Here is a 15,575-nt window from a genome sequence, read left to right as displayed (position 1 = left end):
TATTGTCTTCGGTTACCGCGATAGTTACTCATGAAATAAAACTATGAAAACGGATTATATCGCGTATATTGAATTTATAATACATCCCGACGTTTCGAACTCTTTACAGCGTTCGTGGTCAACGGGTGACTGTATTATAAATTCAATATACGCGATATAATCCGTTTTCATAGTTTTATTTCATACAGATTTTATTGCATTGTACTTATTTAATACACATTACGCCAACACACTTACATGCAAAACTACTGGTTAATTTTCGTAACAAAAAGAAATCAATTAACTTAAAACTTATTACAGGTACTGAACTAGCAAAAGTTTTTTTGGAATTCACCCTTAAAAACATCTTTAAGAGCGTGTGCCAAATATGGCCACCTTTTGGATATTTTGACTAAGTGAATAAAGGCGGACCGCGCAAAAACTTTATGTTACATGAGCACTATTATTTGAGGATTTACCTGGATAATATATAATTTTGATGGGATTAAATATAACTCTTGGAAATTTGTATATACTTAAAATATGTGCCGTTTTCAGCCAATACGGTACTTATTGTCGGTTGTCAATAAGGCGCTATTTCCATAAAGCTTCAATTTGAAATAAACCTTATCGACAACCGACAATGCTGCCATGACAAAAAAGTGACAAAATGTATATTATTACACTGAAGTTCAGTTCACACAATTATAGAGAGAGACAGATATGTGATTCATGATTTATTTTATCCCATAGTAATGTAAATGCCCACTTTCCTAGCCATAGAAAAAAATATATTTTACAGTACATATGGTGCTACTTTCTCGCACTAGTGCGTAAAGAGCACTTTTCGTGCATATGTCGAAAGTTTAAAGGGCCATATATACTGTAAAACGTTGTACGATACACGTGCGAATAGCTAATTCGCAACTCGTGTCGATTTAAAACACTCCCTGCGGTCGTGTTTTAATTTATCGCCACTCGTTTCGAATTTCCTCTTTTCCGCACTTGTATCGTAAATAACTATTTTACGCCATGGACGGTAGTGAATAAAGCATTAGATAATTTTTTTTTTCGCCTTCGATGAGAGCTCTTTCCCACTGACGTCCGGTTTTTTGCGTGTACGGTTTTCTGCAGGATCCTGTTTTCTGTATGTATACGTGCAATATCCCACAAACAGAATGCTCGTGTGAACGTTACTATATTATTAGCACGTACACTACTAAAACGGGATCCTGCAGAAAACCGTATCCGGAAAAAACTGGACGTCTGTGGGAAAGAGCTCTTAGGCTATACGATCTTATACACTCGACGAGAGCCTCTCCGAGTCTCAGCACAGCTCCGACCTAATCGGAGAAAGGGTGAGAGTTGAGACGAGATAGGAGAAGTATGTGTGGGGGTTTTCAGAAAAATAAGTACCGTTTACTTTTTTCGAAAAACCATCAACTTATGGGTTATTTAGACTCAGAATCACGAGTACTATTGAATGAGACAAAGAAAAATAGTTTCCCTAGTTTTTCATACAAATTTTGTGTGTCAGTTTTGTAACGGTGCATACAAAATTTATGTGAAAATGCGTTGCAAAATAGTCATTTTTTTGGGGACATATTTTTTCTTTTTAAATCGATAGTCCTCGTGACCCTGAGTAGAAATAACCCAAAAGTTGATGGATTTTCGAAAAAAAGTAAATGGTACACTTTTAAGTAAAAATGCCCGTATACACTCGCTTTCGGCCTGTCTCGGGGTCTCTCGACGACTGTGTACAGCCGGCATTAGATACGTTCTGAACGTAAAGTCACCCTAATCTATTATACAACAACGTTCAAATTATAAATGGGGAAACTGTATATGGTGGGCCTTACGAGGATAAAGAAGCAAAGGTCACTTATTGGGACTGGAAAAATTTCGTTCATCATAAAAAAAAATATGAGAAATTTTCAAAACTATTCCATGTTGGAAACTTAAGTTAATTTGCTATTGCTTGGCATTAAACCTAAAATAGTTATTTGTGCAACAAGAGAGGAAAGTTTGTTTTTCTTGCGAGTGTTTATTTTGAGTCCTGAGAAAGCGAAAGACTCTATAATTGAATCACGAGCGAAGCGAGTGATTCTAAGGTAGAATCTTGAGCGTAACGAGGGACTCAAAAACACGAGATGTAAAATAACTTTGCTCTCGTGTTGCACACATAATTTTTCACCTCAGTAGTGAAAACATATTAAAGGTTAAAATGTATTTCGAATTACGCAGAATAAACAGAAAAAAAAGTATTATAATATGTACGATACGATAAGATACGATACGAGACCGGACCGGACCGGACCGGACCGGACCGTACCGTACCATAAAAAAAAAGTAATAAAAGTATGAAGTTCATGGCCTTCACTAAATTAAAAAGCTACATTGTTTCACTCCCTGGAGTGAGGAAAGTCGCACTTTCCTCACTCCAGGGAGTGACGAAAGTAGGCTTGTTCGAGCTGCTGAGGTGAAAATATATGATACCTAACTGTAAAAGAAATCTCATTTTCCATAAATCCAGTGCCACTTGATATCGTAATCACGCCCTTAAAATATTATCCAAATTAAATAAAGTTAATATTTAATATAGCTAATAATATACCTAGATTTAGTGGTCCGTCCGTTGATATTCTTGTTAGACATATTTTGGCTGGATTACGCAGAATCTGTTATTACATTAAAGGTATACATATAGGCATAAAGGCATTACATGTTCTCTTTCTAAAAAAAAACCTTGATGGTGGGTAGCACTAGTTTGTACAAAAATACCCTCATTTCTCTAAAAAATTTAAATACTGAACCTTTGAAGACCTAACTCACTGATTACGGGATACAAGTGCAAAAAATAAGTTTATGTATCTGTACATTAATAAAACGGTTAAATTTACACATATTTATTATTTAAAATAAATGCACTTGTATGCCACATGATGCTATAACATTTTATATACGTAAACACATACAAGATGTTTAGTGTTCAGTTCAAACTATGGTCAAATGACGGAGTAATTGGAGCGGTTTTTTTTTTTTTCATTCTATTTAAAGCCTGACCATGAATATATGATCACGCGCCATGTTGCGGAATATCACTGGAACTAATTTTTTCATACTATTCTGAACTGTCACCCTATACATGAGAATAACAGCGCCCTGTTGACAATGATCATATATTTCTGGTCAGGCTTTAAATTCAAATGGAATAGACTAAGGATTTGACTACAACTTAAACCAAGTGCCATCGGATAAATTGTGGAAAAAATCTAGTTCTCGTTTATAATTGTAAAATAAATTTAAATTAAAAGTTATTGCGTGGGTATCTATCCATATTTGTCACATGTGAAATGTATTTTATAAGATTCTCATGTGTTCCAAAAATAACGTTTTAAGATCCTATCGTCATCTGGGTATTCTCGTTTTTTTAAATGGCTGGTAACGAATTATATAAGTGATACGATTTTGTAAATACCTACTGATATGTGGGATATTTTGTGGAATTTGGCTTTGAAATTATTTATATGTTGGTAAATATCGTGCATTTAAAAATTTCATTCGCTTGCATAATTGCGGATTGGTATTTAAGTGGCAACATGTCTACATGTTATCATTAAAAGTGCGACCAAATCCGATTGCACGGTAGTTAAGTCCGAACACGAGCTAATAGATATTTTAAGGTTAGTTTGCGATTGACACTTAGACAATATTTAATGTTACACTATTGACGTTATGATTATAAAAAGGAAAATCATAATGTATAAAAACGATATAGCACAGCACTGTATCTACTGTAGTAGATCCAAACCAAACGGAAGACTGGGATCATATGTCTATCTCTCTCATTCTACTTTCGACCATGCGAGCGTGAATGAGAAGTTTTACGACCCCGGTCGTCCGTTTGGTTTGGGTCTACTATACACGTCGGTATGAAATGCGCATATCGCAGTCGGATTTAGCCGCACTGACTTTAAATTATCTATTTATTTAAAATTGATGCCTTTGATCTACGCTATTCGCCATCTTTAATATGTCCATAATAGGGGATATTACGCAACACTGCGTCGGGGGCGCCACTAGCACATATTGAGTGCCTACCGCGTAACACGAAATTTCATTATCTGCCTCTCTAGCACTTGCATATTCGAGCGATAAAGAGGCAGATAACAAAATTTAGATTTTTGCGTTTCGCGGTAGGCCTCTGTAAACAAACCGCCTTGTTGCATTAATGTCATTTTGAAAACTTCTTAAAAAAACTGCTCTCTGGCGGCAGAACATTGCAGTAATACCCCCTATTAAGGTAGAATGGGTGATACTGATGATGGCTATTTTATTACACTTTGCCAAATAACAAAAACGCCTAGGACATTATTTACTATTCTCAGAATCGGATGTGCTAACGTTTCTTAGTAAGAAAAATCATAAAAATAAGTTTAGAGAAAAATTAAAGAAATTAAATAAAATTCATTTTTTAAATGGTTGAAAAGGATTTTACATTTGAATGTATTAAATTAAAAGAAGTGTGAGTGAAGTTTAAAATGCACCAAAGACAATGTTGGCCAAACTCTGAATGTTGGCCTGTGTATTGACAAATTATACGAATTGTGTAAAGCCTGACCAGTAATATATGATCACGCCTCATATTGCGGAATTTCATTGGAACTAAATTTTTCATACTAAGCCACAGAATAACTAATAGTATTATCATACAGAACGGCCACGCACCGCTCCGCCCCGACTTGAATTACCTCGCCCCGCTACAACAGATTGACGGCCGTTTGCCGGCCGCTCAGTACTATTTTTAAGCAACTTACTCACACTATGACGCATGCCGCGTGTACAGTCGTGCCGTTCACACATAGAAACGCAAGTGATTTTTGATGTATGGCGTGTCCGTAAACTGAACTGTCACCATATACATGAGAATAACAGCGCCCTGTTAACAATGATCATCATATATGTATTTCTGGTCGGGCTATAATTAGTAGTAAAGCGGGATTTACATTACGAAATTAGTGTCATGCATGTTGAAATCAGTTTCACGATCGCAGTGGCCACGGCCCCATCAGCATCGAAGCTACACGTCCGCACAGCGCGGACACTTTCGCGACACTAGTTTTTCACGTCGCATTTACACTACGAAATTAGTTGCATGACACTAATTTCACCAAAAAATCGTTTCACCACGAAATTGATTTGCTTTCATAAAATTAGTGCATGAATTACCAAAATATTAAATTACACGTGAAACTGTTGGTCACGAAATCAATTTCATGCCACTAATTTCGTAATGTAAATCCCGCTTAACTGTTTATTTAGTTTTATTTTTGTGAAAACTTGGGAGGTTGGATAATAATTTAGTCGTTTTCGATGAAGGTCTGTACTATACTCTTCACTTATATTTTATTTTAACTAACGAGTCTTAATTACGGAAGTTATAAAAACTGTTGGAAAAACTACTGTCACGACATTAATTTCACGCCACTAATTTTGTAATGTAAATCCCGCTTTAATGTGTTTATTTTATTATTTACTGTACATTCTCTTAGATCATGACAATAATAACCATTTTAACGTTTTCTGCACCTCTTGGTAAATGGTTTTTAATTTATACTACACTAACTAGGATTTTATTTTTGTCACTGCAATTTTTACGTTATCAACTTAGTTTTAAACATTTTCGTATACTATTCTATAACTTTAATGGAGACCATCAATGTAAAAGTAAATTGGTATATATTTGTTCTCTTTGTAATTTAGTTATTATTTGTTTTAATAGTAAGTTAGCTTATAATATGTACGATGCATTTTATTAAGGTTATTCCATTTTTAATTTTCTATACAATCTTCCGAAGCAGAAACTATAGTAACTTGATAGGTATATAAATAGAAATAAAGATAAATAAAATGGGGTGATTTTAGGAGATAATTAAGTTAATTTAAAATAATCGAACTTAAACCGTGAGACATATTTCAAAATATTTAGATCAGTACGGTTTCACTTACACAAACTAACTAAAAATAATAGTGAGTGAAACCGTACTGGTCTAAATATTTTAATTTAAAGTGTTACAAAATAATTATATCGATTTTCTAATCGATTTTGCCAAACAAAACTATTGACTACTACCGATGAAAGTAATAACAATTGTGATGTTACCAACTGCAATTAAAAATCATTCTGGACTTTTAATGTCACTCCATTTTTCGGTAATATTAATAATAGTACATTTGGGCGTGTGCTTATATTGTGTGAAGTGTGCAAATTGGAATGTGTGTACATCCATAAGTGCTAACCTATGTACATTATTTCAGGTTTCAAAGTATTTAAGTTCTTTTTGCATTTATATCTAAAATTATATGTACGTGTGAGGGCGATGAAGGCGTATTGCATTTCCTCTCAACCCTTTGACCGCCAAAGACGTCAAATGACGCGCGCGGCGACAGCCCAATATCAACCTTCGTGCATTGCGATAAGGTTCACATTGACGCGCCGCGCACGATACGCGTGGCTTTCAAAGGGTTAGTTAAAGTATGTACTTGAAACGTATTTGTACAATGTTTTCTAGTTAAAAATTATGTAGTATATTAAAGTTTTTCGATTTCATGTTGATATAGATTTGGGTGCGAACTAAAAATCTATTTTTATTAATAATAATATGGTAATTATTACTTAACTTGTGAGTACATTGTAACGAAACGTTTTAGATTAATGATAATCTGTTATGTAAATATTCTAATTAGAGACGGGTAAGTAATGAAGACTGCTGGCATCCTTATGAAAATTTGCCAAAATATAGTTTTTTCCTATATATATCTTTTACCTCTTCCTCATGGTTACCAAGGCATCATGTGAACTTAATAACGTGTATATAATTTAAGCGGGACTAAAGCACAATATTAGCATAATTTTACGGAGGAACGCAACTTTGTGTGGATAACAGTCCTTATTAGTTACAGGTCTCTGGTTTTAATAGAAATATTAAAGTATTGTGGATTGCGCTCGTCGCTCACTCAACATTCAATGTTTTTCACAGTGTTGTCATAAAGAGAAAATATTGGCAATAGTACAATTTTTCAATAAATAAATCATGTCAAAAATTATCAACGTCTATTTATTACTGAACAAAACAACAACACATTTATTTTGTCTGGTGACAACCAAATCTCACTCACTCACTCAATTACTACCCCAAGTTCAGAGCCATAGTGAACCACTACCTGGTACCAAAACGAGGTTGATTTTTATTTTATCTTTTTGGTGAGTGTCGCGGCGAGATACTCTCGCGCCAATCATGTGCTAGTACGGCTGGCGATTCAATGCATCGCTTTTGGATTGACCCTTAGTGTTCCTTGGTCTGAAAGTAATCAGCAAAAAAACGACTCGATATCGGGACTCACATTTAGCAACGATTTCTCATGTTGATTAAAAGAATAGAATAGAATAGAATAGAATAGAACATTTTTATTCAACATCACATGAAATGGCAGAGTTAACAGATAGCGTAGTACATTTTTTACAGATAAACCTTAAATTTAGACTTACAAAACTAAGAAATTGAGTTGCACATCAGAGAGAAATATTCATGCGTGTTAAATAGGAGCTTGCCTCAGCATAATGTTGCAGTGTATTTACTACAACGCTGGTTTTCAGGCAGACCCTTGATACATTATCCCTTACTCGCTGTTAGTCGAAAACTAAATGGCTTAGAATTGTGTTAACATGTATGTATGAGTGTAAACTATGTTTTAGAAATTGGACAGAACAATTGCTGGTATAGTGTGTAAGCAGAATTTAATAGTTACATATGTATTAAAGGAAGTATATAAGCTTATGATAGATAGATATGAGTGCAAAAATACTTAATATAGATAAGAATAAATAAAGACATAAGGTGCATAGATATAATCATTTTAAATATGACGGCGTGGGTCTAGTACCAAGAGGTAGCGAGTTTTGTATTGCTAAAAGATATTGTTTAAACCGCAATTTAAAACTACTTATTGTATTTAAGTTTTTGAGGGGTGGAGGTATATTATTCCAGCATTTCGTTGCTGTATATTTGAAGCTACCTCGAAATGCAGCAGTATGGTGACGTGGTAATACCAACTCGTCACAAACCGATCTGATGCCATACAAGCTCGACCTGCTTGCGCGCCAAGTGAACTTATCGAACAGATACTCTGGCTCTGATGTTTTAAAAACTCCAAACAACAAAGATGACAGGTGCAGTTCTCTGCGAAATGCCATTTTGAGAATACCTGCTGAGTTCAAATAAGGTGTCACATGCTCTCGTGGCGGAATTCCGAAGCAATAACGAGCACATGCATTCTGCACTCTCTGCACTATACGATCAGTGCGGGCTAGTAAACGTGGACCGTAGACTATGTCCGCATAATTAAATTTAGAAAGTACTAAAGAATTACAAAGTTTGATTCGCAGATCGACGCTGATAAAATTCCGAATTCGATATAGTATTGTGAGTCTATAAAATGCGTTTCTTGTAATTTCCGCAATATGCCCCTCGAAACGCAAAGATTCATCCATTATTAATCCCAGATTGCGTGCCTCTGATACACGTTCTACTTCTTCTCCCGAGATTATAACTGCTGGTTTATGGTGTTCGATCCGCTTAAGTTGATTTTTAGAGCCAAATACCATAACTTTAGATTTACTTGGATTTAACACCAAGCAGTTGGACTCTGACCAGGCTGTAATAATTTCTAAATCTTCATTTAGTTTCGCAACAGCGTGTCCTGTATTATTTGGATTAAATGAGATGTAGATTTGAATATCATCAGCATAAAGGTGGAACTTACAATGCTTTATGGAGTCACGGACATCTGTGGTATAGAGAATAAAAAGCAGTGGACCCAAGATAGAGCCCTGAGGTACCCCTCTGGAGACAGCAGATGGCTTTGAATTTGCACATAACCCTCTATCATTTTGAAGTTTAACGATCTGCGAACGACCACTAAGATAACTGGCAAACCATGCAACTGTCTGTGACTCAAAACCGTAGTATTTCATTTTGGATAATAACAATCGAGTGTTAATGGCATCAAAGGCACGAGAATAGTCAAGAAGAGCCATTATCGTGCCCTGACCTATATTTTGTGCAGATAAGATGTTGTCAATCACATCCAAAAGTGCTGTCGTGGTGCTACGGGACTTGCGAAAACCTGATTGCAGGGCAGGAAGTATTTTGCTTTTTTCAAGAAAAGCTGATAGTTGCATATATACCACCCGTTCTAGTATTTTGGATAAACACGGAAGAATACTTATAGGTCTCAAATCTGTAAGGTTAGTGACATTACTTTTTTTAGGAAGTGGCGTGACTAATGCCATCTTCCAAGCATCAGGAAAAATCGAGGAGGAAATAGACTTGTTTATTATGGAAGTTATGGCACCTAGAGAATGGGGAAGGGTAAGAAGCAACATGTCCAAAGATATACCGTCATGTCCCAGAGCAGCAGACTTTAATGACTTTATTATTTTAAGTATAAGGTTTTCTCCCACTGGCTCCAATCTAAATGTGCAGGAGGCATGGAAACGATCAGTTTCAAATTTAGCGAGATATGCTTGTGATGCTACTGTGTTGCCTCCAACTTCTAGAAAATGTGCGTTAATTGAATTAGGGTCACATAAATTGGCAGGTATTTCTGATTTATGCGAGTTATTGGTTATCCTGACAGTACGTTTAAGGTTGTTCCAGAGAGTTCGAGAGTTGCTAGCATTGCGATTAATATTTTGATTGAAATATGCCCGAGTTTCATTAAATAAGGCTTTATTGACGCAGCCCTTCAGGTCAAGATAATATTTTTTATGTTCGTCTAGACCAGACGCTTTATATCTATTATGTGCTTCATCGCGTAAACGCATCATTTCTTTAATCGTATGAGTTATCCATGGATAGCTTTTCTCTCTAATAACGATTTCTTTCTGAGGCGCATACGCGTCGAACAAATTTAAAACTGTGCAATTTAAGGCATTGACCATGTCATTGACGGTTAATAAGGAACATATATTTTCCCATTTGATGGTCTCGGCTGATCGATTGAATAGAACTAGATCAATATCCTTAATTGGCCTAAAAGTTATCTTCTGCGGTACTGGTTTACCCTTTTTAACATTTAATTCGCAAGATAAGAGCGCGTGATGACTCAGGGTAGGAATATAATCTACTACAGTATTTAAAACGAGGCTGTTACTACATATAACGTCTATTAAAGTACTACTATTATTAGTAAAATGCGTAGGCGCGTCGACATGTTGTTTCAAATTAAAATAGGTAAAAAATTGTATGAGTTTGGAGGAGTTACTGTCGTTATTTAATAGATTTATATTAAAGTCACCCATTAACAAAATATGATCGTAATTAGAAAATGAGGAAATAGTGTCGGTCATTGCGTCTATAAAAACATCAATATTTAACCAAGGCGGCCGGTACGCTGTGCCGATCAACAAAATCAAACCGTTAATTCGTAACTTAAGCCACATTTGTTCTATGCCCAGGTCATGGGGGTGGGGACAGCGCCGAGCAGTAACGCCGTTCCTCACATAGAAATAGAAACCGACGCCGCCACCGCGCGAGCGCACGGACCGCGGCCGTGGAATGTGACGCAGGCGATAGTTGGGTACCACCGGCGCCCTCCCCTCCTCCCCCTCATGAAGCCAGGATTCATTGATAGCTATTATGTCAATGTTACGTTGTTCAACAGCAATTATAAATTCATTGTGACTAGTTCCGAGAGAACCTGCATTAAGGAATCCTAATTTAATATTTTTTTGCTTACCTGCGCCCTTGCCTTATTAAGATATAATCATTTTCAAACTGATAAATTGCAAAATGGAAAATAACAGGTACTCTCAAAAGAACCGATTTATTGTTAATTAGATACATTCGCTGTTTAAAACAAGATACATATACATATGTCATAATATTGTGTGTAAAATGATATAATAAAGTATGAATACACTCATATAATATAATATTAAAAATAATATGCAATACAAATATGGTGTAGTAGAATATGTGTATTTTGAATATAACTAAGTCGAAACCTTGACTAAAAGACAATTTTGAATAACGTTACTTAGCAAGGGCCTGACACTCTTTGATAGAGAAAGATAGTCTTATTGCGATTCCTATAAGAGGAAAGAGAAAATACTGCCATGCTTTATCATTATCACCGACCGGGTTTTTTTTTCATGGTCGGGTTATGGCATCATAGCAAGGAGGCGATGGCGAAATACCGAATTTTATAAGAGTGAAAGAGAAAAAGGATTATGCTGCCATACATTAACCTGTCAATACATGAATAATATGTCTTTCTCTTACCCCTGGTCGCTCGGTTTCATGTCAGTGTTACTTAGGTATTAGTATGTCACTCACAAGACATGTGTCTATGGATGGTATAGAAAGGATGCCAATCTCTTATGGCCGAATTGTTGCAAAAGTGACCGCTTTCAGCTTTAAATAATAGTTCCTAATCTCTCCGGTGGCGCTAGTTAGGCTCTGGGACATGAGTATAACATGAAGCATATAAGGCAATAAATAACCCGACCAAATTACATAGGTTGTTTTTGGTAGTATTTCGGTGTATGGTGGCGCCGCCTAATTACTGTTTTTTGATGGACACTTTTCATACATAGAGATTTGGCTCCTTTATATAGTCTCCATGCATGAGTCGCTTAACTTCAAACTCGAGTAAATACATTCGACCTTCTCAGCAAATATCTACCCTGTTACCTTTTCTCTTAATACCAAAATCGCATAATCTGATAAATGGATTTACCCGAGCTTGTAGTAAAGCGACTCTTTAGATTTAAATAAACATAGGGTCATGTGGGGTGAATATAAGACACAGGTAAAAATACGGGGTTTTTTAACACAAAAACTTATTCTACTTCATTCCTATTCCATTTAAAAAGAAGCCTTGTGTGTAGTTCTTTTTAAATTGAATAAAAATGAAATACAGGGTGATCAATCCAAATGGGTCAGTAGGGAGAATTCAGAAACTATCAGAGATAGCGACATCTGTTCTTAGGAACCATGACTTCGATTTTAGATTTAATAATAATGGCATTTATAAGGTATCATTTGGTCCTTATACATTCAGGATCAATTATACAAACAAATACTACACGCGATCACATAAAGAATATTGACCAAGTTCGATTCCCGGTTATGTATGAGAGGTTAAAAAAAAAGAAAGTATGTGTTTATTATTAAATCTTAAAATCGACGCCATGGTTCCTAAGAACAGATTTCGCTGTTTCTCATAGTCTAAATAAGTTTTTGAGTGTTAAAAACTTAGTCTTATTTTTACCCGTGTCTTATATTTACCCCAGTCCCCACCTGATCCCATAAAATTGCACACCTAGGCGCAAGTTTTATCGCCGAAAGTTTTTTTTGTTCCAGAAATTTAGAGGGTGCTGCCTCTAAATTTCTGGAATAAATTCCAGGGTAGAATAATGAGAAATAAAAATAATAATTTTAATCATAAGTGTACATTTCATTTTACGCTCCAAAAGAACTTCTCGACTTCGTAGCAATATTTTGTATTTCATTTTTCTTGTCATTTAAAAAGTCTATCAACTCTTCAAGTTCGGGACTAATAATTGCTAGCACATTGAATTCGTATATTTTTTTGTCAAGTGCATAATAATGTATTAATGTAGCTTCAGGGGCATATGCGGATGGTTTCACTTTCAAAGTTCCTTTACTTTTCTCTGCAGTCCTATTAGCGTTCAGCAAATATATAACATCATCTATAATAGCAAAAACACCATCTTCCTGGGCAAACATTGGTCGTATCAGTTTGATACTATTTCGACTTGGTATACCTTCAATTTTCTGGGCACCACCATGGTTTAGGTTACATAGGTACAAGTCTTTCTTACTATCATAATAGTACAGATTGCTATTATAATCAATGGCGATTTCTCTAACATCTTTAAGATTAACTTTAATTTTCTTTTTTCCTTCGTCAGCGACAGAGAAAACTTCATGCTCGTTTGTTAAAAAATATATGATGCCTGTTTTATTATCAGCTTCTATTTGGATTATATTATCTGTGAGAGTTCCGTACTTATTAGTTTTTCCATTTGTATCGTCATAAACATAAATACCATCAGACGCACCAAAATATACCTTCGTACTATCATCATTTAAAGCTGTAGCGTCTCTTCCGTTATCTAATAATTTAGTAGCCTTACTATTTCTGAGAACGTATAATCCCTGATCATTTCTTTCGCCTTTATCATTTACATCGGCTTCAACAAAGAAAACTGTTATATCATTGTTGTATCGCTCTTCGTCATCATCTTCGAAGTTAATTTTGTTGAGAGGTACGATAATGTTGACGATATCGTGCTGTCCAGTATATTTGACGTTGGTTTCGAGAAAGAAGTTTTCTGTTATTATTAGCATGTCTTCACTAGCAGTAGAGTTCGTAGTGGTAGCTAGCACATCATCTCCAGTGGTTATAGGCAGGGCTGCTATTGTGGTAGCCACTAGAAACAGTAGCAGGATCGAGAAAAGCGACATGATGCTGAAATAAAAAATAAAGTGATAAATTGTATGTCGATGAACGGATGTTTTGAGTATTTATAGGATTGCTGGCCATATTAGATACTATTGCAGCTCAGTAAGCGTGGCGTTTATTAAATAATTAATAAAAAGAACATTTTTTTAGGGTTCCGTACCCCAAGGGTAAAAACGGGACGCTATTACTAAGACTCCGCTGTCCGTCTGTCTGTCAGCAGGCTGCATCTCATGAACCGTGATAGCTAGACAGTTGAAATTTTCACAGATGATGTATTTCTGTTGCCGCTATAACAACAAATACTAAAAAGTACGGGACCCTCGGTGGGCGAGTCCGACTCGCACTTGGCCGGTTTTTTAAAACCTGAACACACCATGCCCTCACAGGGCCCATGCATGTGAACCTACTCAGAATTTATCCTCCATCATGTAATAACATGAATGCAATAAATATTAAAAAACCTCAGATTAAGTAAGAGATGACTAATTAAAAATTGCTAAGATTTCTTTTTTAGGATTCCGCATCAAAAAAGTAAATAGAAACCCTAATGGTGCGACTCTGTCCATCCGTCTATCTGCCATATAGCTAAATATCTCTAGAACTGATTTGGAATAGTTAAAAACAAGGCTAATCCTGACGTATGGAGAGGTGTTTTTTTTCTATGAGATTGCTAAGATTAATGAGACATTTTAAAATGTGTTACAGTATAAAAACGAAAATAAAGTATCGGATCCAATTCTTAAGAAATCGTAGTGTGGGCACCTATATTTGTTTTAATTTTATTTAAAGTTATGTCGCGTACCTAAGTTAGGTTATGTTTCCAAAGAGTAGGAAAATTTCACAAGAAATAAAGAAAGTTCGATCTTGGAAATTATTCCATGTGAATATTTCGCAACTTCGGGAACTTTCCGACTGCATATCTTTATATCGGCACTACCCGTTCAAAGTTGTAAGTACCCTACTTAACTTTTCTGCTACCCAACGGTTGTTTGGAAGAGATCGCTTTCTAGCGATAAGACCGTCTGTTGTTACCTAGTCTTAAGCTTGTATTTCACCATAGAGTAACTTATACTAGAGCGGTACTGTCATAGTAAATTTTGTAACCCCAGTAAATTCACTGCCATCTGTCGACACACTTTAAAACTAAAAATTAAGATTTATAAAAATACGATAAAATATATTTAAATATAGAAAAATGATTTTTTTTTAATGCATTAATTATTTTTATGATTTTGACCCATGTTCTTTCACTGATATGCGTTAAAATTGTTAAATAACAAACGAAACAGTCAACGCCATCTATACGACAGTGGGCCAAAACTAGTGGCGCCCTCTGAACGAGAATCAAATTTTCTTGATTTTCGAGGCACGTTTTTTCCTTAGACTGTAAACATCTATTACGGAGTTATATCTATCTTTGATTTCACTTACTGTGTATTTTTTTACTTTATGGTGCACAATAAAGAATATTTACTAACCTACATATCAGTAATTACGAGTCGTAGAGACGTCCTTCTTTATCAGTTGGATAAAACAAGACACTCGTACGTGTACACAAATATATGGCTTATAAAAATGCAGTAACGATCGAAAGCGTTAGTAAATAAGTATTTAGCTTCACTAAATAATTAAAACTTACCAAGTGTGTGTCTCCCTCAGCTAGTCCGTACCTACTGCCAGATTAGCTAATGTCAACGTATCTGCATAAAGTCATCTTGACCCCCTAATGAGGGCAGAGGCCAGATAAATGTCTGCCTTTCGTAATAAATACACGATAACTTTATATATATACCTTATTGTGGTGGAGTAAAGTTTCAAGTAGGTATTAAAGTGTTTCCTGTACATTTTCCAGACATATCTAGTAGGAAAATCTATAAACAATGGCATGGTAACGATTTTGCTGTTTAATAATTATAGGTACATGTTTGGTCAGTGGCTAACGTAGGTGTGTTTCGTAGTGTAATTGAGATGTATCGATGCCAAGTTCTGTGCTGTGTAGAAAATCCTGAAATTATAAAGGATTTGACTTGGCTAATTTTTAC

The 15,575-nt window shown here is 35.5% G+C and overlaps 1 protein-coding gene across 1 annotated transcript; it reads right to left on the bottom strand.

The window, feature by feature from the left end:
- Window positions 1-12,474: 12,474 nt before the first annotated feature.
- LOC134751852 (uncharacterized) lies at window positions 12,475-15,214 on the bottom strand. The gene is made up of 2 exons (XM_063687355.1): window positions 15,173-15,214; window positions 12,475-13,539 (listed from the first exon to the last, which is right to left on the bottom strand). The coding sequence occupies exon 2, from the start codon at window positions 13,533-13,535 to the stop codon at window positions 12,507-12,509; it is 1,029 nt and encodes a 342-aa protein (XP_063543425.1). The 5' UTR covers window positions 13,536-13,539; window positions 15,173-15,214; the 3' UTR covers window positions 12,475-12,506.
- Between the last annotated feature and the right edge of the window lie 361 nt (window positions 15,215-15,575).

This window comes from Cydia strobilella, chromosome 23 (assembly GCF_947568885.1).
Source record: "Cydia strobilella chromosome 23, ilCydStro3.1, whole genome shotgun sequence".
Taxonomy (NCBI): Eukaryota; Metazoa; Arthropoda; class Insecta; order Lepidoptera; family Tortricidae; genus Cydia; species Cydia strobilella.
The sequence above is the reverse complement of the archived record's forward strand: the minus strand, read 5'-3'. Positions and strand labels throughout refer to the sequence as shown.

Coding starts and splice junctions, on each gene's coding strand:
- LOC134751852 (XM_063687355.1), bottom strand. CDS start 13,535: ATGTCGCTTTTCTCGATCCTGCTACTGTTTCTAGTGGCTACCACAATA.